The 20681-nt window shown below is 44.0% G+C and overlaps 3 protein-coding genes across 4 annotated transcripts; 2 read left to right on the forward strand and 1 right to left on the reverse strand.

Annotated features, from left to right (window-relative positions):
• Positions 1 to 137: 137 nt before the first annotated feature.
• rtn4ip1 (reticulon 4 interacting protein 1) lies at positions 138 to 2435 on the reverse strand. Its single transcript, XM_037240787.1, has 9 exons — positions 1988 to 2435; positions 1667 to 1818; positions 1533 to 1601; positions 1335 to 1459; positions 1217 to 1265; positions 1005 to 1141; positions 681 to 864; positions 467 to 559; positions 138 to 371 (listed from the first exon to the last, which is right to left on the reverse strand). The coding sequence occupies exons 1-9, from the start codon at positions 2241 to 2243 to the stop codon at positions 246 to 248; spliced, it is 1191 nt and encodes a 396-aa protein (XP_037096682.1). The 5' UTR covers positions 2244 to 2435; the 3' UTR covers positions 138 to 245.
• An 80-nt stretch (positions 2436 to 2515) lies between these two features.
• On the forward strand, positions 2516 to 5894 carry qrsl1 (glutaminyl-tRNA amidotransferase subunit QRSL1). The gene is made up of 11 exons (XM_037241941.1): positions 2516 to 2650; positions 2931 to 3090; positions 3178 to 3276; positions 3362 to 3458; positions 3641 to 3802; positions 3876 to 4051; positions 4132 to 4247; positions 4432 to 4624; positions 4774 to 4891; positions 4965 to 5170; positions 5431 to 5894. Exons 1-11 carry the CDS (start codon positions 2627 to 2629, stop codon positions 5640 to 5642), a joined length of 1563 nt encoding a protein of 520 aa, XP_037097836.1. The 5' UTR covers positions 2516 to 2626; the 3' UTR covers positions 5643 to 5894.
• Positions 5895 to 9651: 3757 nt separating this feature from the next.
• Positions 9652 to 17741, forward strand: iars2 (isoleucyl-tRNA synthetase 2, mitochondrial). 2 transcript variants are annotated; one of them, XM_037241942.1, is made up of 24 exons: positions 9751 to 10017; positions 10096 to 10218; positions 10294 to 10447; positions 10515 to 10663; positions 10760 to 10809; positions 10946 to 11055; positions 11117 to 11204; positions 11271 to 11386; positions 11453 to 11622; positions 11712 to 11802; positions 11906 to 12057; positions 12134 to 12294; positions 12357 to 12459; positions 12529 to 12622; positions 12809 to 12889; positions 13202 to 13310; positions 13747 to 13849; positions 13949 to 14071; positions 14155 to 14286; positions 14620 to 14726; positions 15089 to 15234; positions 15301 to 15491; positions 17081 to 17225; positions 17292 to 17741. In XM_037241942.1, exons 1-24 carry the CDS (start codon positions 9751 to 9753, stop codon positions 17432 to 17434), a joined length of 3108 nt encoding a protein of 1035 aa, XP_037097837.1. In that variant the 3' UTR covers positions 17435 to 17741. The 2 variants fall into 2 exon arrangements, with proteins under 2 accessions (XP_037097838.1, XP_037097837.1); XM_037241943.1 differs by lacking the exon at positions 12809 to 12889 and having other exon boundaries at positions 9652 to 10017.
• The last annotated feature ends 2940 nt before the right edge of the window (positions 17742 to 20681 follow it).

The raw sequence follows: 20681 nt of genomic DNA on the forward strand, positions 1-20681 counted from the left end.
GTAAAGAATTTGAATGTGAAATCTAACCATGCATGTTAAAGATTAATGAGTTGGGCTCACTCTGCAGAACTATTTGAACTTTGGCTCCATTAAATGGAAATTCCTAGAGTGAGAAAAGATAGCTTGCACAGGAAAAAAACTCATCTGATGGTTTAATTGAGGATGACAAAAATAAACACATTTCTAAACACTCTTTACACTCAATTTCAGCAGTCAAAGACATATTTTGATTTTGTAATTTGCTGCTACGCATCATCTGTCCCCACGTTGATCTGAACCACTGTCTTTCCTCGGGCGTGACCCTTCTCCACTTTTGCAAAAGCCTGAGGAACCTGTGCAAAGCTGAAAGTTTCTTCGACAACCGCATGGACCTGCAAATGAAACCAGCCCAGGAAATGTGCATCTGTGGTTAGTTCAATGTGTGTGCATTTCTGTTCAGGTTTGAAAATGAGTACGCATCGCATACCTGCCCTGCATCTACCATCTCCCTGATTTCATCCAGTGCTGGACCACTCGGTGCAAAGAATCCCCAACGGTAGTGGACTCCCTTAACAAGGTGCTGCATGAGAACAGAGCAAACATATGAAAGGTCAAGTTAATTGTAGAGGTCTGTTCATAACACCAGTGAGATGGTGTATTGCACCCTCTAGTGGTCTAGTGTCAAATCGGTTTTTCCCTACCTTGAGGGCCTTACTGGCCACAGTGGCAGCCGTCTTCAGCATTCCATCAGCAATCCCCAGGGTGTCGGTGTTCTGGAGGAAGGGCGTCACTAGGGTGACGTACTTGGCGCCGCTCCATGGCTTGAGTAAATTCAACGCCCAGCTTTCTGTATTGCCTCCAATGTTATCCAGGACCAGGTCAAACCTTCATGAGGAGGAAGAGGATGGTGGGAGTAAAGAGAGGTATAGGTAAGTGATGTAAAGAAAATGGAAGATTTTAAGGCCATATTTCCCAGCTCTGTGGAGAGCACTATGTAGAAATGAAATGTGCACGCTTGTTCTCACTTGTCCAGGGCAGCGAGCGGCACTTCAACAGGTCCCGCCGTGTAGTCCACTACATGGTCCGCTCCGAGCTTCCTGACGAAACGCTCAGCATTCTGGGAGCATGTTACAGTCACGTGGGCTCCCCACGCTTTCAGCATCTTGAACAATAACCAGAACATCAAGATTATTTGAGATTATATTACGATACAGTACGTGAGACGTCGCACATATACCTGGATGGCAAACGTTCCCACTCCCCCAGACCCTCCGATGATCAAAGCACTGTGAAAAAGAAGAGCAAGAATGTGAGTGTGGATATATGTGCACATGCCTGCAAGCGTGCTCCCTCACCGTTTCTTGGCACAGTTGTCTTTAGTGAGCCCGCCGGTGTTGACGAGAGCCGACCAAGCAGTGGTTGCCACGTAAGGGATGGCTGCAGCCTCCGTGTGGCTCAGTGACTTTGGTTTGAGGGACACCTGAGAAGAAACGCACACATGCCAACCTTTACAAGTCAAAATCTTTACTGCATCATTAGGACGTGATTCGTACCTCATTGGCACTTAGCACAACAAACTCAGCCAAGCTTCCCTGCTTCCATGGTGGGATGGCAGCCCACACCTGATGAGGCATAACTTCAATTTTGATTGATTTGAAGGGCTGAATACATGACGCGATGTTTTTACCTCATCCCTTTCTTGGAAGTATTTCACATCAAGGCCACACTCCATGATAACCCCAGACACGTCCCTCCCCAGGGTGAGCGGGAACTCACTGCCCTTCTGATTTATGTTCAGAGGGTCTCTCTTGGTGGACATGGTTGCAGCACCATAGCCACCTAGCCGAATGCAAGACATCATTAGTGCACACACTATTAACAGTATTCCTCATTAAAGAGATCTAGTACAAATATTTCTTCAGTGATATGTTCTATGCACCACCACTACTCTAAAAACAGTATTTTGAGATTCACAATTGAATATCAAGAGCAGAACGGTGTCACTCGCCTCTCATGCTGACGTCAATCGGGTTCAGTCCTGCAGCAAACACTTTGACTATAACCTCATTGGGATAGGTAATGACGGGGAAGCTGGCATTTTTGGTGAACCTCAGAACATCATTGCCTCCATACTTATCAATGACCCATGCGGGCATGACAGTCCTGGAGCCGCTGGAGGTCTTAAAAAATCTGGAAACTGATGTCCTTGGAATGTTACGGTGAAGTAACAATCTGCGGTCCACCACGCGTCTAATAGTTGCCATCTCTTGACAGTGAAATTATTAAAACATCAGACCAACGTTTCCATCTTTATAAGAAAATGGACATGCAAAGTCGTCATTTCGCTGACCTATTAAATTTTCTTAAAGTACTACCTTCTTAATGTGAGCATTTTCTCCTTTTTAATTATTATATTAAAGAAATATATTCTGGTGTCCTCTCGATACGACGCGCTTCTCTTGAAAAAAAAAAAAAAAAAACACTTCCTGCAACAAGAAGGTTTAACCAATCAGAGCAGAGTTGCTGTGTGTACAGGCCAATGAAACAAAGCGTTGTTACAACACGCCTTTCCAAACAAACATGGCAGCCCTCTGACGCCGCACACCGTTGTGAAGGTTGACGATTAAATCCCCAGCGTATCGTCAATATGCTCAACCTCACTCTACGAGAGGTTAGTACGGCTTCATGTTTAAAAGTTGCTGTTTTTGTGTTTATATGAAACATGATAGAATATCCTGTCCAGCAACCAGGCTTGTGTGTAGGCTATGTTAAATATCGAATTTTATACCATATCACCTGCTAAATACAGTTATATCTTATTTTAACCATACCAAAAATACATAGAGGTATGTTCCCCATGTTTAAATTGGAACATTTCTTTTACAATTTCACGACTGAGATTTACACTCAAGCAGCACACAAACCTAGAATGTACTTTTTCCATTTTCCAGGTTTCTATTGCATTCAGAGAGGGAAAGATTTCTCCATCTGAGCTGTGTCGAAAATGTTTGGACCGCATCAAGCAAAACCGGCATCTAAATGCCTACATCACGGTGACAGAGGAATTGGCCTTGAAGCAGGCTCATGAAGCAGAGACCAGACTGCTAAGAGGTAAAAAAAGAAAAGAAAAGCATCTACATCTGGTGTAACATGTCTGTTTTGTTACATCACAACAATATTTTATGATTTTTTTTGTAGGGACCTCTAAAGGTCCTCTGGATGGAATCCCATTTGCAGTCAAAGACAACTTTTGCACAAGGAGCATTAAGACCACATGTGCTTCGAAGATGCTCAAAGGTAGTATGTGGAAATGTGCACATTGTGTGTGTGCATTTAATATTATTTCTAAGCATTGTTGATTAGCTGATGCTCCTTGTTGCAGACTACACTCCGCCGTACAATGCTACAGTAGTACAGAAGCTGTTTGACCAAGGAGCTGTTCTTCTTGGGAAGACCAACATGGATGAGTTTGCTATGGGGTAAAAGCATTGTTTTGTCGAGGAGAATCAAGAAATTAATATTTTTGTTTGAATCATTTTGAGTGTAAATGTGTTTGGTTTTTACTTTTAATGCTATTTTTATATTTCAAAAATAAAATCCTGCCACAATCTAAGGAAATATTGGTAAATATTTGTCAGCATTTTGCTTCTTTGTCTTCCAGTTCAGGCAGCACTGACGGTGCATTTGGACCAGTGAGGAACCCGTGGGGCTACGCTACTCCCTACTGTGAGCAGACAGGAGCGGTATCAGACTCTGACTGGGTCATTTCTGGAGGAAGTTCTGGGGGAAGCGCAGCAGCTGTAGCTTCACTGACCAGTTACCTGTGAGGCGTCACATATTTCAGTCTGAAAATCTTGATGACGTGACTGAGGATGATATCGCCACATTGTTTTCAGCGCTTTAGGGTCGGATACAGGCGGTTCCACCCGTAACCCGGGCGCGCAGTGCGGGATCGTGGCTTTGAAGCCAACGTATGGACTGCTGTCGCGGCATGGCCTCATCCCGCTGGTCAACTCGTGTGATGTTCCAGGCATTTTGACAAAAAGTGCCAGAGATGCAGCCATTGTTTTCGGTACTTTCTGCCTGGAAATGATACATTATTTGCATTGTAAACACAAATGTTAAAACTTAACCAGATAATCTATCATTCAGATATTCTCCAAGGACTCGACACAAAAGACTCCACGACAGTTCCTGCTCCTGCATCGTCATCAGCAGAGCTGCCTGAAAACGTTGACGTTAAGAACCTCTGCGTCGGCATTCCAAAGGTTCATCCATTCTTGTTTTCGTAGGACACTCATTGATTTGGAAATTAAACATTTACTATTGTAGTAACCTTTTGTGTCCAATAATGATGATTTGCCTTTGATTATATCGGGGCTTGATTAGTATACCAGCAGTTTTTAACCTGTGTCCTAAAAGTAAGATTTGATGGTACCTTCCTACCATTAGGAGTTCTACACCCCTGGACTGTCGGAGGAGGTGGCCGCACAATGGAGTCGGGTCGCTGACTTGTTTGAGAAATCGGGTGCACGTGTGAAGCAAGTGTCCCTCCCCCACAGCCAGTATTCCATGGCATGTTACTACATCCTGTGCTGTGCTGAGGTGGCGTCGAACATGGCGCGTTTCGATGGCCTCCAGTATGGTAAGAAAGCGCTTTCTTTCTATACCACATCCCACGTTGGGGTTGCACAGGAAATCTCATTTCTGAGTTTCGAAACAAGGCGGGAACTCCCCTGCAGCCTCAGATGGAAATACAATACTGAAGTTTGAATATTTAAATCCCACGATCAGGCCACCGTAGCGAAGTGGACAGTTCCACGGAAGCCATGTATGCCACCACGCGACACGAGGGTTTCAATGACGTTGTGAGAGGCAGGATATTATCTGGGAACTACTTCCTGCTCAAGCAGTAAGGCAACTTTTGATGTTTCCAATGTACATATATATCCAATTTTGTAACCTTTTCCTCCCACTTTTTTCAGAAACTACCAGCACTACTTTGTGAAAGCCCAGAAGGTTCGTCGACTGATCGCGGACGATTTCAAGCGCGTGTTCGGCTCAGGTGTTGACGTGCTGCTGACACCCACCACGCTCTCGGATGCCGCACGTTATGCCGACTTCACGCGAGAGGACAACCGAACACGCAGCGTGCAGCAGGATATCTTCACTGTTTCCGCCAACACAGCAGGTACAGACGCAGCAAGATAAATGCTGCATATTAACTCAAAAATGAAGGTTTTTGGATCGGCCCTTTTTTTTTTTTTTTTGCTCTCTTTGGTTATTTTACTTGCAAATATTTTGAATAACGCACCTTTCCTGAGATGTTTACCTTCATGTCGGTTCTTCCTGCTTGTTATCACTCTCCAAATTAACCTGTAACTTTGCTTAAGATCCTAATCATCACCTTTCCATGAACTGTCCTTCAGCTCTGGTTTTTCCTCACTCCAGGTCTCCCGGCTGTTTCTGTGCCAACTACCTTATCCAAAAGAGGCCTTCCCATTGGCTTACAGCTCATAGGCCCCGCCTTCCGAGACAAGAAGCTCCTCAGTGTTGCCCAGTGGATCGAACAAAGGGTTGGGTTTCCCTCCATCGGTGACTTTGAGGAATCCAACGGGCAGAGCTCCAGTTACAATATTAGCTTTGCAGGGGGGGAGAGATGAACACCAAAGAAATCAGCAGAGTCAAAAACTCTTGAAAGTTCACCATTAGTTTCCTCTCTGTTGGACAAAGCGGCAACATACAACTTTGTGGAATGGTGGTTTCAGGGGTTCAAGTGAAAATCATGTATTTTTTTCTTCTCAATGATGATGAATACAGCAATCTGTACAGTTTTAAAAGGAACTGACCCATTCCAAATGATTACAGTGACTTACGACATCTTGACCAATGAAATATAAAAAATTTGAATTTAATGTGCACTTTCTTTTTCTGTGTTTCAGTTGCTCTTTGGAATTTTGGATGTGCCCTCTTAAGGTATACATATAGCCTGTATAAAGAGTTACTGTCAATGGAAAATCGTTGTGAGTTTCTACTGTACAAATGATATTGATTACTAAGTTGCAAGACTTTAGTCGTTTGAATTAAGCCAGTTAAATACTAACTACTCTTTCGCCCATAGATAAAATGGTACAACTCCAAATCCTCAAATCCCAGCTCACAGTTGCTACATTTAGCTTGTTGGTGAGGGTTTAGATGACTCCTTGGAGTAACATAATTAATATACTGGATTTAAAGTCACTTTTTTTCTGTAGCAAATCTAGTTAAGACTGGATTGTTCTGTTGTTGAAAGTAGTGTTGTCTTAGATCAGCATTTTAAAAAGAGGTGTACATTTACCGACAGCTTCCTAAATGACAATTATTCACATGCATGCTGCATCAAAAGCAGGTCATGCAATCTTTATCTGGAGCAAAGGCACACGTACTGTACAGATGGCAGTCAAATGATTGGCCATGTTTTGAGCAAATGATTTTGCCGTCTTATCTGATTTCGGGGGTACGTGGAATGTGATAACTGTCGCCAGCAAAGTTGACACCATGCCCATTGAAGTATCATGTCATGGAGGTATTCACTGACTTGCCAATAATGTTCATTAGTTAGGGAAGTACAAATAGTGATCACGTTCACACAAGAAGGAACTCAGCGGAGATGGTGATAAGATAGAAAGCCTTTGTTCCTCGGGTTCTGGGTACAGGATGTGGTGCGGCGAGGGCACGTGACGCACTCGAATTGCGTAGGGTGGAGAAATGTGGTCGATCTGATGCTCAAGCAACAAACTGCTGTATGACATCTGAACACCAACTTATCTTCAGTCAATTACAAAGCTTTAGTGAATTTACTCAACAACAAAAACTTGACTTTAAGCAACTGAAGTCATCGTGCTTGCATAATTTGGATGTATGTAAAGTAGTTTTTTTTTTACTCAATGATGGTCTTGTGATCTACTTTAACATTGGATTTGGATTGATTTTATCATTTAAAAAAGGACTATTTAGTATGTAGTGAGAGATTCAAGAATAAATCCCAAGTCATTCTCAGTCCCTGTTTGCGTTCCTCCCCCACCTGATCTCAGGTTTCTGTAAGTTTCAGGGGATGTATGGAGTGGCGGGAAAGGAAAGTAGCAAAGACCTTTGAGTGGTCACACTCTATTGGTCAACTAAAACAGAAGGCTTGTCTCCATCACCTGACCACACTCCACCCGCATTCAAGAGTTGCTACCAAGCTGCAGGAATGCAAATGCTGCTCTCGTTTTAAAATATAAAAAATACAGGGGAAGAAACTTTTTGTGTAATGGTCAGTGTAGCACCAGGAAGGAATGAGGGATGGGGCTGTTTTTGAGAAGATAAGATGGGCTTGGACAATGAAGCCATTGTCTCAAAAGTGAGGATTGGGAAGCAATTCCCACACACAACCAAACGAAGGGGGAGTCTAGAGAATTCCATGTGTCATGCTTAGAAAGAGCCTCTTTGAAGGTCCAAGCGGCAGGTGAAGATTGGATTGGTCAGTATGACCTGCTGAAAGTCAATGATTAAGCTTCACATGCTCACAGCCTTCATTGTGTCGTATCATTCAGTAATTGTTATGAGCTGCTTGTTTGACTTTGTCACCAAAGTGACCTCAGACCTTTTCATTTGTTTACCAAATGCTAGTTGCACAAGACTAGGGTCAGGGTTTCACTGTAGGGTGTAAAACTAGGATTAGGGTTTCATTCTAAGGTTAGAGCTTTAAACCCCAACAGGTGCCGTTTAAAATATTGACCATATATACCATAAAACATGAATTATCCCTCACTTGTAGTCAAGTTAAAATGGGCCATGCCAAAAGGGGGCAGCTTAAGCTACTCAATTTCTTCTCCGTCTTATTAGCCCAGTTTCACTAAACTAAGAGCTTTAACTTAGATCAGGACACATGTAATGATACCAGAGCTGTTCAGTTAAGCATCTTAAATACCAATTCAATTAGTTTCCAACTCTACAAACAAGCGTTGTCTTACGGCAACTGCACTACCAACCCAGCTTAACATTGGAGTACCCCAAAACCCGAGTGAACATCTAAGAAAAACTGCAAGCAAAGTCATTAAGTTGAATGTTTATTGAATTTACAAAAATGTTTAATGGCCTAAAAAGCACAATTTTTCAGAACTCCAAAGTACAAAGCTAGCTTTACTTTTTCCCCCAACTGGCATCCTCTAAAAAAAGGGGGGGGGGGGGTAAACCATCACTGGACATTAAGACAAGGACATCAACGATTAGATAGCACACAGTGCGTTACTTCCTGGTGATAGTCCAGTCCATGCAAGACTCCCACAAATAATTTTACATGACATGAAGAGCAGCAGCTGCACATTCAGAACATCAAACTCCAGGTGTCATCTTGGGAGAAGCCAAGTGGCAAGGCTGTTGAACTCTTCTTGGTGTCCAGTGAAGGAGCCACGAGCGCACATATCAGCACCACCGACTGTGCAGCAAAGGGGCCAAGGCGAGGGCCAGCGTGAGCAAGATGGGGGCGTTGATTCTGGAGGATGCATTCTTATCAGTTGTGTTGATGGGGACTGGCATCTTGGTTGGTGCAGCCAAAGTTGTATTGTAGCCTGTGGTGTTCTGTCCGTGGACCACCTGCAACACAGACCAAATTTAGTTTAGGCTAAAGTCTTTTCATTTCAAGAAAATGAACATTGCAGTTTCTTTGCATGAGTTGATCATTTTGTGCGGTCTATGAGTCATCAGGGCCAGCCATTCAGACTCTTCTACCTACATCGAGGGGAAAATAAATGGAAATGGTGAACTGGGGTTTTTTTTTTCTTTAGTTATTTTTGCGCCTACATTGTGCTAGGTTTTATCTCTAAAAAGCAGACAAAAAGTTGGGTTGTTTGGAAAAAAAAAAAAAAAAAAGCCACATTAAAACTACTAGGCGACTACGCCCTTGTTAATTACAAATGAGGGCAACCCGCTTCAGCTTGTTAGAAACAAGTGTTAAACTAGAAATTAAGCAAACATTTAGTTTTGAACTTACCTGAGTTGAAAGTGCAAGAACGACGAGGAGAACTCCAAAGAAGGCAACGCACAGCTTCATCTTGCTGGGGGTGTAAAGACTGTTCAGTGCTCGGACGTCAACGAAGGTAGACGACTAGTTGCAAGATGATTGAAAGTGAGGCTCAGCCCCTATTTATACCCCACAAGACGTCACGCTGTGACTTGGTGCATTCAGGTGCTGTCGGAAGTCTTTTGCCGATTTTCATTTATTTCACTGAATGTATTTATATTTTCCATTGACTTTATTATAAAAACGTTGATTATAATGGAATTTTACTTGAGTGACATACTCATCCGATTTTATTCTGGTACGTAATTTGTTTTGTGTGGCACTGCCCAACAAATAACATGCTTAATGAAATGTATAAATATATCAACATAGTATATACTGAATAGTCCTTTTAATTTGGTGAACTAACACTTCTGTTGTATACAGAACATCAACCTCACAATATTTTTTCATTTTTTATTTATAACACTCCTGCTCTTTTAGTCCAAAGTGGTAAAAATGTAAAGCGGCTGCAGACTGCAGCAAGTTATTTGCAATGGAAAGTTGCTAAATTGCGCCATCCTGTGGAGAGTTGTCAGACTGTTGCACTTCCGTATATTTTTGACCGTATAGGTTTTCCGTAGTTGTCCTCCTTTTTATTTCTTCCGGACAAAACAACGCCACCTGTGAAAGGTTATCTTTGTCATTCCATAGAGAAGTCGCAGACATTTTCCCCCAAAAGCATCTCCATGCTGCTGTGCCGTATTTCGGCAGTAAGCCGAACGCTAACGAGATGGGGACGGAGGTCACACCGAGGAGGTGGCCTCCTCTACCGATCCTTCTTGTGTAGCTCTAGCCGCTGTCATGGTGTTTCTGCAGGCGAAGGCAACGCTCAGTCTGCAGAGCAGGGCTCTGCCCAGGGACTGTACCGGGACACCGTGATCCTTCCCCGGACGGAGTTCCCAATGAAACTGACGGGACAGAAGCTACTTGACAGAGAAGTCCAAATTCAGGAGGTACAAACAAACCTTCAGTTCCCAAACCATCAAGATGTTCGATGACTTCCTTATTGACTGCGTGTGTTTTGTTTGCAGAAGTGTGGCTTTGCAAGTCTGTACACTTGGCAAAGCGAAAGGAAGGGCACGAAGAAGTTTTGCCTTCACGATGGACCCCCATACGCCAATGGAGACCCACACGTGGGCCATGCGCTCAACAAGGTCCTAATTTAGTAATTTTTTCTATTGCTTATTGCGGTATTCCATAAATTCGAACTCTTCATTCCTTTGATTCAGATTCTGAAAGACATCCATAACCGGTTTGAGATGCTGAGGGGCCGACAGGTCCACTATGTCCCAGGTTGGGACTGTCATGGTCTTCCTATTGAGCTGAAGGCTCTGGGCGAGCTGGGCGCTGTGGATCTCAGCCCTCTGCAGATCAGGCGTCAAGGTAGGAAAGAAATGCAAGTGGTCTCCTAAACCTGCCTATGTGTTGGACCCGCTTCATTTCTATGCAGCTCGTCAGTTTGCAAACGGGGCCATCGAGCGTCAGAAGGCTGCTTTCCAGCGCTGGGGGGTGATGGCCGACTGGGGCCAATGCTACTACACCTATGATGGTACCTATGAAGCCGCTCAGCTGAAAGTCTTCCAGGAGATGCACAGCAAGGTGGACCATTAAAAAAAAAAAAACGGATAAAAACATCCACATTTGGTGCCATTTCTTTCATTCAAGTGTATTCAGTTTCTCTGCCTTGTCCCTTAGGGGTTCATCTATCAAGATTACAAGCCTGTATTTTGGTCTCCTTCATCAAGGTATGAAGATATTTGTACAATAGCCATTGCTCCTGTACTTTCTGCAACAGCAAATCTCACCATTTGCACTCAGTTTTTCTTTTTTAACGCACAGCCTTTGTTCCTTGATCCAATCATTTCATACTTGCGCTGATAGAACCGCCTTAGCCGAGGCAGAACTGGAGTACAACCCTGAGCATCTCAGCAAAACCATCTACGCCACATTCCCGCTGGTCACGCTGCCGCCTAAAATAGCATCGAAAACAGGTATTACCAAAAAAAAATTCTATTGGGAGGATTATTTTCTAATGTCAGTGGATTTTTGCAGGTCAGGGTGATGTTTCTGTATTGGTGTGGACTACACAGCCTTGGACTATTCCTGCAAACCAGGCAGTCTGCTACATGCCAAATGCCCAGTAAGAAGTATAGTGCTAAAATTCCGGGCATTTGCAGATGTAATTGAGGGTTACATGTATTTACAGGTACTCAGTGGTGAGGAGAAAAGACAACTCCCAATTGCTCTTAATGGCCACTGAGCGTTCTGTCACTCTGGCAGCAGTGTTGGGAACAGAACTGGAGAGTGTCGCCACTCTCACCGGTAACTTCACACGCACTCTTGTCAGAAAATAAAGAAATAAATGAATATCTGGCATCCCGCGAATAGGATCGGAACTCGAGGGTGGGATCTGCAAGCATCCCACGATTCCCGACAAGGAAGTACCGCTCTTGCCTGCTAATCATGTGACAATGGCGAAAGGAACAGGATTGGTCCACACAGCACCGGCTCATGGCATGGACGATTACAGCGTGGCTTCTCAGTTTCAACTCCCTGTGGTACGTCTTATCTCAGTGAGGCTACCTAACCTCAACGAGAACGATCGAAGGTGCTTGGCGTGGAGTCGACTGTTCTGCTTCTATTTAAGGAGTGTATGGTCGATGAGGACGGCAAGTTCACGGAGCTGGCAGGACCGGAGCTCCAGCATTTGTCCGTGTTTAAAGAAGGCAATGAAAAAGGTACGAAGCAATGTGTCCCAAAAATGGTAGCATTCCAATTTTTTGTCTGGGATTTGTTTTCCCATCACGCTGATGTACGTTTCCGCCTCTTCCTCTTTGTTAGTGATCAACATGCTGAAGGATTGCGGGGCTTTGGCGAAAGAAGAGGATTTTGTTCATAGTTACCCATACGACTGGAGGACCAAGAAACCTGTTCTTATCCGGCCCAGCAAACAATGGTTTATTAACACGGGCTCACTCAAGGACAAGGCCAAGGTGAAGATTTGTGAATGCTCTTCACTCTGTGTTGCTGGGGTGGCACGTAAGCAATGGCCGCCATGTTTGTGTCTAGGACGCGCTGCAAAAAGTTCGCGTTTTACCAGAGTCAGCACGGAACAGCCTTGTGACCACGCTGGACCAACGCACTTACTGGTGCATCTCACGGCAGCGCAGCTGGGGAGTCCCCATCCCCGTCTTCTACCACAAAGACACTGGCGAGGCGCTCATCAACAAGTAATACTGACATCATCATCATCATCATGAAGAACAAAAAGATTGACTTTCTGCCTGTGCAGGCACACGGTGTCCCACATTGCCGGACTCTTCAAGACAAAGGGCAGCGACTGTTGGTGGGAGCTTCCAATGGACACTTTACTGCCAGAAAATGTGCTCAAGAAGGTATGTGTGTCAAAGTACACGACGGGCAGTTCATTTGTTCACCGTTTGCCCGTTTTATATCACGATCAGAGTAAAGCAGGACCAGTAACCGACTATGTCCGTGGAGAGGACGTGCTTGACATCTGGTTTGACAGCGGAGCATCATGGGCCGCTGTCCTGGAAGGTAAAAAAATGGCGTTCACTTTTAGGATGCACAGCTTCAATGATTTCGCCACAGCCTAAGAGATTGTGTGATTTTTATCTTGAGGTGGGATGGTTAGGCCCTCCGGAGACAAATCCAACCATTTAAGAAGTCCAGTTGCCGTAAAAGTTGCATTAAAGTATTCCACTGTCGGGTTGTGATTTCCAGACGAGCTGGAGTTTGACTCTGAAGAGCCTGAGTCTCGTCTCAGCTGGCTCCCGGCGCCACTGCGCAAGCCGCTGGTCGCAGGTTGTTGGAGCAATTTGGCCAGCCCTTTGTTTCCCTTTGACTCTTCTTCAAATGCTCGTCCTTCCTTACTTGGGGTTTGGTTGCAGATCAGCCTCCTTTGCATGCAGGACTTCTCCTGCTTTGTCCATCTTTGGCAAAGTTCAGTCTGGTCGAGGATGAGACAGACTCGCCATTTTTCTAGTTGCCTCTGACCTTTTGCACTCTTTGCTAACGGCCGTTGCCCTCTATTTATTTCCACGCTCTGCGGACAAGAACTAACAAAAAGTTATCCTGCTCTATTGCTAGCATGACAGTGGACTTTTTTTCCTAAAGAGACAGACAGCCGAGCAGACGCGTACGTGGAAGGGAAGGACCAGATCGGAGGCTGGTTTCTCTCGTCGCTGCTCACCAGCGTCGCCGTCAGGAACAAGGCGCCTTACAAGTGAGTTTTTCCACAACCTGAATTTTTTTTTTTAAGACGTTTATCAACCAGAGGCGTAGCCAGGAATTTTTCCAGTAGGGGCGCACGCCCACAGGAAGAAAAATCGAACATCACCCACGCCGTTCGCTGATCGCTAAAACAACGTCCGGGAGGCAAACGGTGAATGGATAACATCGCGCACATAGAATAGCGCAAGCACATTCGCGCAAGACCGAAAGAAAAAAACGGCATGAAAATGAAGAATCGAAAAAGCTCGATTTTTTTTTTTTTTTCAACCGGGGCGCAGGGAGTCCTAACCGGGGCGCCGCCCCGGCTCGCCCCGGCTTGGCTACGCCTCTGTTATCAACTATTCAGAATTACTATTCTGTTATTTGATGGAAAAAATCCCCGATGTCCATGTGTCTATTGTTGACAAAGTTAACGTGCGTGCGGGCAGATCACTGGTGGTCCACGGGTTTGCAGTCAACGAGAAGGGAGAGAAAATGTCCAAGTCCCTTGGGAATGTCGTGGATCCGGATGCAGTCATCAATGGCAGGAAGGTAAAAAGAAAAGTCTCATCTCTTTTGGTAGCCATTTTTGAACATTTGGTCTGATCTTAGAAGACCCACACAATTTTGTGTTCCTTGACAATTTCCCAGGACGGCAGCATCCCAGCATACGGGGCAGACGTGCTGCGATGGTGGGTGGCAGAGTCAAACATATTTTCCGAAGTTCAGATCGGACCTTCGGCCCTAACGTCAGCCCGAGACAACATCAACAAGGTAGTGGTGCTATTTGGATGATTTAGCCTTCCCCAATTTTGGTCCTTGTTCTCAATTTGTTCACTTTCCTTTGTCTCTGGCAGGTCAGAAACACTTTGCGGTTCCTGCTGGGCAACCTGCACGGCTTTGACCCGCGGGCTCAGGCTGTGGAAGCCAAAGAGATGATGTACGTCGACCAGTACATGTTACACTTGCTGCGCGAGTACAGCATGAAGGTAACGCATAACTAAAGCTGACACAATTCTCATTTGTTTGGCTCTCAAGTGATAAATGCGTCCAGGCAGTGTAAAGAGATTAAAGCTATTGGACTTGAATATCTTCAGATTAGAATCAGGTCAGAGGTCAGCCCAGGCCAACTCTAAAGCCTTACGTAACATTTAACTCTGTCAGCTGCTCTATTCAGGCTATTTGTTTCCAATTGCTTTCTGCTTTTCCTAGAAAATCACAATGTCCCATCAGCAGTGAGCTCTTTTTTAGAAGTTGCACTTCCTTAGCGTTGCTCTGCGCCCTCCTGCTTGACATTCAAATTGTGATGCATCCTTTTAAAGGTGACAGATGCTTACAATGAGTTTGATGCTGGCCGAGTCATACGCCTCCTCCAAGCCTTCATCACCAGAGACCTCTCCAGCTTTTATTTCAGCATTATCAAAGACAGGTAATGTCCTAACACACAGGTGTCAAACTCAAGGCCAGATACGGCCCGCCACATCATTTGATGTGGCCCGCAAAGACAAATTGTGCATCAAATTTGTGTGTCATGACTAGTATTGCAAATTGTCTTCACTTTTAATAATCTCTTTTCTTTTTTTTTTTTAATATTTGTCTGATTTGTCAGTTTGTTTTGTAGCTTTTACTGTGTATATAATATGAGGTGCTCATACATTTATTTGTCATAATGGCCCTCCGAAAGAAGCTATGACTACAATGCGGCCCGTGAAAAAAATGACTTTGACACCCCTGTCCTAACATAACCAGCTTTCACTACTACATGCAACTCTGAACTCGTTCTTTTACTAGGTTGTACTGCGATCCGGAAGAGTCGCTAGGCCGAAGATCGTGTCAGACGGCCTTAGAGGAGATTTTGGACGGGGTGATGAGATCCATCGCCCCCATCTTGCCTCATTTGGCTGAAGACGTATACGCTCATGCACCAGGACATGACGGTAAGTAAAACGCACTGCAAACCGTTTGGCTTAGCCATGCAGGCTAAAATGCTGGATTTTGTGCAGAAGAGGAAACGCTATTCAGGAGCGGCTGGATCAAATCCAGTTCTGTGTGGAAGCAACCTGGACTGGAGGAGGCGGTGGAAGGGGCCTGCGCCATCAGGGACTCCTTTTTGTCTTCTATTCCGGGCAAAAATGCGGCCCAGTATGACCTCACCATTGCCATTGAGCCGGGGCTACTGTTTGAACTTATGGAGGTAAGACATAACAAAACAACAAGGTCATCACAAATAAATAACACACACACTGTATATGAACAGTATGTGTTGTGTGTGTGTGTGTGTGTGTGTGTGTGTGTGTGTGTGTGTGTGTGTGTGTGTGTGTGTGTGTGTGTGTGTGTGTGTGTGTGTGTGTGTGTGTGTGTGTGTGTGTGTGTGTGTGTGTGTGTGTGTGTGTGTGTGTGTGTGTGTGTGTGTGTGTATACATGTATGTATGTATGTGTGTATGTATACATGTATGTATACATGTATGTATACATGTATGTATACATGTATGTATACATGTATGTATGCATGTATGCATGCATGTATGCATGTATGTATGTATGCATGTATGTATGTATGTATGTATGTATGTATGTATGTATGTATGTATGTATGTATGTATGTATGTATGTATACATGTATGTATATGTATGTATGTATGTATACATGTATGTATGTATGTATGTATGTATACATGTATGTATGTATGTATGTATGTATACATGTATGTATGTATGTATGTATGTATACATGTATGTATGTATGTATGTATGTATACATGTATGTATGTATGTATGTATGTATACATGTATGTATGTATGTATGTATGTATGTATGTATGTATGTATGTATGTATGTATGTATGTATACATGTATGTATGTATGTATGTATGTATACATGTATGTATGTATGTATGTATGTATACATGTATGTATGTATGTATGTATACATGTATGTATGTATGTATGTATACATGTATGTATGTATGTATGTATGTATACATGTATGTATGTATGTATGTATGTATACATGTATGTATGTATGTATGTATGTATGTATGTATGTATGTATGTATGTATGTATGTATGTATGTATGTATACATGTATGTATGTATGTATGTATGTATGTATGTATGTATGTATGTATGTATGTATGTATGTATGTATGTATGTATGTATGTATGTATGTATGTATGTATGTATGTATGTATGTATGTATGTATGTATGTATGTATGTATACATGTATGTATGTATGTATGTATACATGTATGTATGTATGTATGTATACATGTATGTATGTATGTATGTATACATGTATGTATGTATGTATGTATACATGTATGTATGTATGTATGTATACATGTATGTATGTATGTATGTATACATGTATGTATGTATGTATGTATACATGTATGTATGTATGTATACATGTATGTATGTATGTATACATGTATGTATGTATGTATACATGTATGTATGTATGTATACATGTATGTATGTATGTATACATGTATGTATGTATACATGTATGTATGTATACATGTATGTACGTATACATGTATGTACGTATACATGTATGTACGTATACATGTATGTACGTATACATGTATGTACGTATACATGTATGTACGTATACATGTATGTACGTATACATGTATGTACGTATACATGTATGTATGTATACATGTATGTATGTATACATGTATGTATGTATACATGTATGTATGTATACATGTATGTATGTATACATGTATGTATGTATACATCATACAACAACATGATCTGGGCTTCATCTTTCAGTCTCTCCAAGAAGATCCCTCATCTACTTCCTCGCAGCTTGTAGAACTCATGATGGCGGCTCGGGTCAACCTGAGCAGCGCCTTGCCTCGTGACCTACCTTCCGACACCCTCGTTAACCGCGGCACGTTCCTCATCAATTTGGAAGGTGAGACGCCACACCGCAAGCCTAGTCAAAAAGCAGTGACTGATTGTTCCGTGTACATGTGATCAGGTGGTGTTATTCGAGAGGAGGGCAGCTACAGTATAGCGGCCGTGCCCACCTGCGCCGATCGATGCCCGCGATGCCGACGCTACACGGCGGAGTCGCCAGATTGCCTGTGCCCACGCTGTCAGACTGTTCTCGCCAAAGCTTAGGAATGGATCAGATCCAGCTCATCGCCATGGAAACTTGCTGCTTACGTCCTCACGCTAAGCAATCGGTCACACAAAGGGCTTCCCAAAGACTTTACAACTTCATGATGTTGAGGATGTTTACTGTATTTATATTATAATGGAGTGCACTGAAGTTGAGTCTAGCAAGGAGGCCAGTCAAAGGGTGTTTTACTTTTGTGTATATATCAAGAATGAGTTCTCTACAGAAGCGTCACTATGTGATTATGACAGCAGGACATGAGGCATCGTCTACCTTTTGTGTAATAAATCATAAATCATCTAATATGTAGCAAGCCTACGAGCTGGTGTTTTAGAACAGTCGAGACAAGTAAATAACAAAAATAAACTTGCTAAACTTGTTTTTTTCCCTGTTGAGAGAAGGGCGCAATTTAATGCTGATAGTGCTGTGGGGAGAAGTTTGACAAGCGTTCGTACTTTCATGCTTAGCACATTTCGCGAGGTGGGGAGAGTCGAACCCTAAATCTGAGGTGTTCGAGCGCAGCCACGGAGCCTCTCGCTTGCGCGCGCATTGGGTAAGTACAAAATAGTGTTGGCTCGTGAGGGAACGATTCGTTCAAAAGAACGAATTCTTTTTCAGTTCATATGAGTTCAACCAGTAGGTGTCGGTAATGCGCATTGAAGCTGGTGCCACCTCGCCGTAAAACAAAACGAAGAAGAAAATGATGTCACTTCCTGTTCACGAACGGGTCGTGAAGTGCATTTCCCGTTCACCAACCGAATGGATCTGTGAGTGAACGGGTCATTGAGTGAGTGATTTGCATTTCCAGTTCATCATATTTGAGTTGGAGTCCGCCAAAATAACAAATGTCGGCATAGCGGATTTTTTTTCAACCTTTTATTCAAACATGAACACATTTGGTATAGTAACACCATCAACTACAATCCAACAAATACAAAATTAAAACATCAATGTCGGCATAACGTGTGTCACTCGCGTTAATCTTCGCGAACGAACCTGAAATGGTGGTGTACCTAATAGAGTGTCCGAGTGACGTCACAGATCAGACAGCCAATCAGGAAGTGGCCTGTTATTAGGGACACCTGAAAATGGCGGCGTACCTAATGGAGTGTCCAAGTGACGTCACAGATCCAACAGCCAATCAGGAGGTGGCCTGTTATTAGGTACACTTGAAAATGGCGGTGTATCTAATGGAGTGTCCAAGTGACGTCACAGACCAGACAGCCAATCAGGAAGTGGCCTGTTATTAGGTACACCCTGAAAATGGCGGCGTACCTAATGGAGTGTCCGAGTGATGTCACAGCTCAACCAGCCAATCAGAAAGTGGGGGTGAGGGCGGGTGGGGCACTTTTCACTTAAACCAGGGGTGTCGACCTCCAGTCCTCGAGGGGCCGCGTTCCAATATGTTTTCCAAGTGGCCCTCGTTAAGCACACCTGCGTGAAAAGTTTTAGCCATTTTCACGTTCCGCAGGAGCTAAAACTTTTCACGCAGGTGCGCTTAACGAGGGAATCCCACGGACACTCCATTAGGTACACCGCCATTTTCAAGTGTACCTAATAACAGGCCACTTTATTAGGGAAATATCATGGTCAAAGGTCACAGGTGTCAAGCTCTAGTCCTCGGGGCCGCGTTCCAACATGTTTTCCAAGTGACCCTCGTTAAGCGCACCTGCGTGAAAAGTTTTAGCAATTTTCACGTTCCGCAGGAGCTAAAACTTTTCACGCAGGTGCGCTTAACGAGGGAATCACACGGACACTCCATTAGGTACACCGCCATTTTCAAGTGTACCTAATAACAGGCCACTTTATTAGGGAAATATCATGGTCAGAGGTCACAGGTGTCAAGCTCTAGTCCTCGGGGCCGCGTTCCAATATGTTTTCCAAGTGACCCTCGTTAAGCACACCTGCGTGAAAAGTTTGAGCCATTTTCACGTTCCGCAGGAGCTAAAACTTTTCACGCAGGTGCGCTTAACGAGGGAATCCCACGGACACTCCATTAGGTACACCGCCATTTTCAAGTGTACCTAATAACAGGCCACTTTATTAGGGAAATATCATGGTCAAAGGTCACAGGTGTCAAGCTCTAGTCCTCGGGGCCGCGTTCCAACATGTTTTCCAAGTGACCCTCGTTAAGCGCACCTGCGTGAAAAGTTTTAGCCACTTTCACGTTCCGCAGGAGCTAAAACTTTTCACGCAGGTGCGCTTAACGAGGGACTCCCACGGACACTCCATTAGGTACACCGCCATTTTCAAGTGTACCTAATAACAGGCCACTTTATTAGGGAAATATCATGGTCAAAGGTCACAGGTGTCAAGCTCTAGTCCTCGGGGCCGCGTTCCAACATGTTTTCCAAGTGACCCTCGTTAAGCGCACCTGCGTGAAAAGTTTTAGCCACTTTCACGTTCCGCAGGAGCTAAAACTTTTCACGCAGGTGCGCTTAACGAGGGAATCCCACGGACACTCCATTAGGTACACCGCCATTTTCAAGTGTACCTAATAACAGGCCACTTTATTAGGGAAATATCATGGTCAAAGGTCACAGGTGTCAAGCTCTAGTCCTCGGGGCCGCGTTCCAACATGTTTTCCAAGTGACCCTCGTTAAGCGCACCTGCGTGAAAAGTTTTAGCCACTTTCACGTTCCGCAGGAGCTAAAACTTTTCACGCAGGTGCGCTTAACGAGGGAATCCCACGGACACTCCATTAGGTACACCGCCATTTTCAAGTGTACCTAATAACAGGCCACTTTATTAGGGAAATATCATGGTCAAAGGTCACAGGTGTCAAGCTCTAGTCCTTGGGGCCGCGTTCCAATATGTTTTCCAAGTGACCCTCGTTAAGCACACCTGCGTGAAAAGTTTTAGCCACTTTCACGTTCCGCAGGAGCCAAAACTTTTCACGCAGGTGCGCTTAACGAGGGACTCACACGGACACTCCATTAGGTACACCGCCATTTTCAAGTGTACCTAATAACAGGCCACTTTATTAGGGAAATATCATGGTCAAAGGTCACAGGTGTCAAGCTCTAGTCCTCGGGGCCGCGTTCCAACATGTTTTCCAAGTGACCCTCGTTAAGCGCACCTGCGTGAAAAGTTTTAGCCACTTTCACGTTCCGCAGGAGCTAAAACTTTTCACGCAGGTGCGCTTAACGAGGGACTCCCACGGACACTCCATTAGGTACACCGCCATTTTCAAGTGTACCTAATAACAGGCCACTTTATTAGGGAAATATCATGGTCAAAGGTCACAGG

Source organism: Syngnathus acus, chromosome 22 (assembly GCF_901709675.1).
Source record: "Syngnathus acus chromosome 22, fSynAcu1.2, whole genome shotgun sequence".
NCBI lineage: Eukaryota > Metazoa > Chordata > Actinopteri > Syngnathiformes > Syngnathidae > Syngnathus > Syngnathus acus.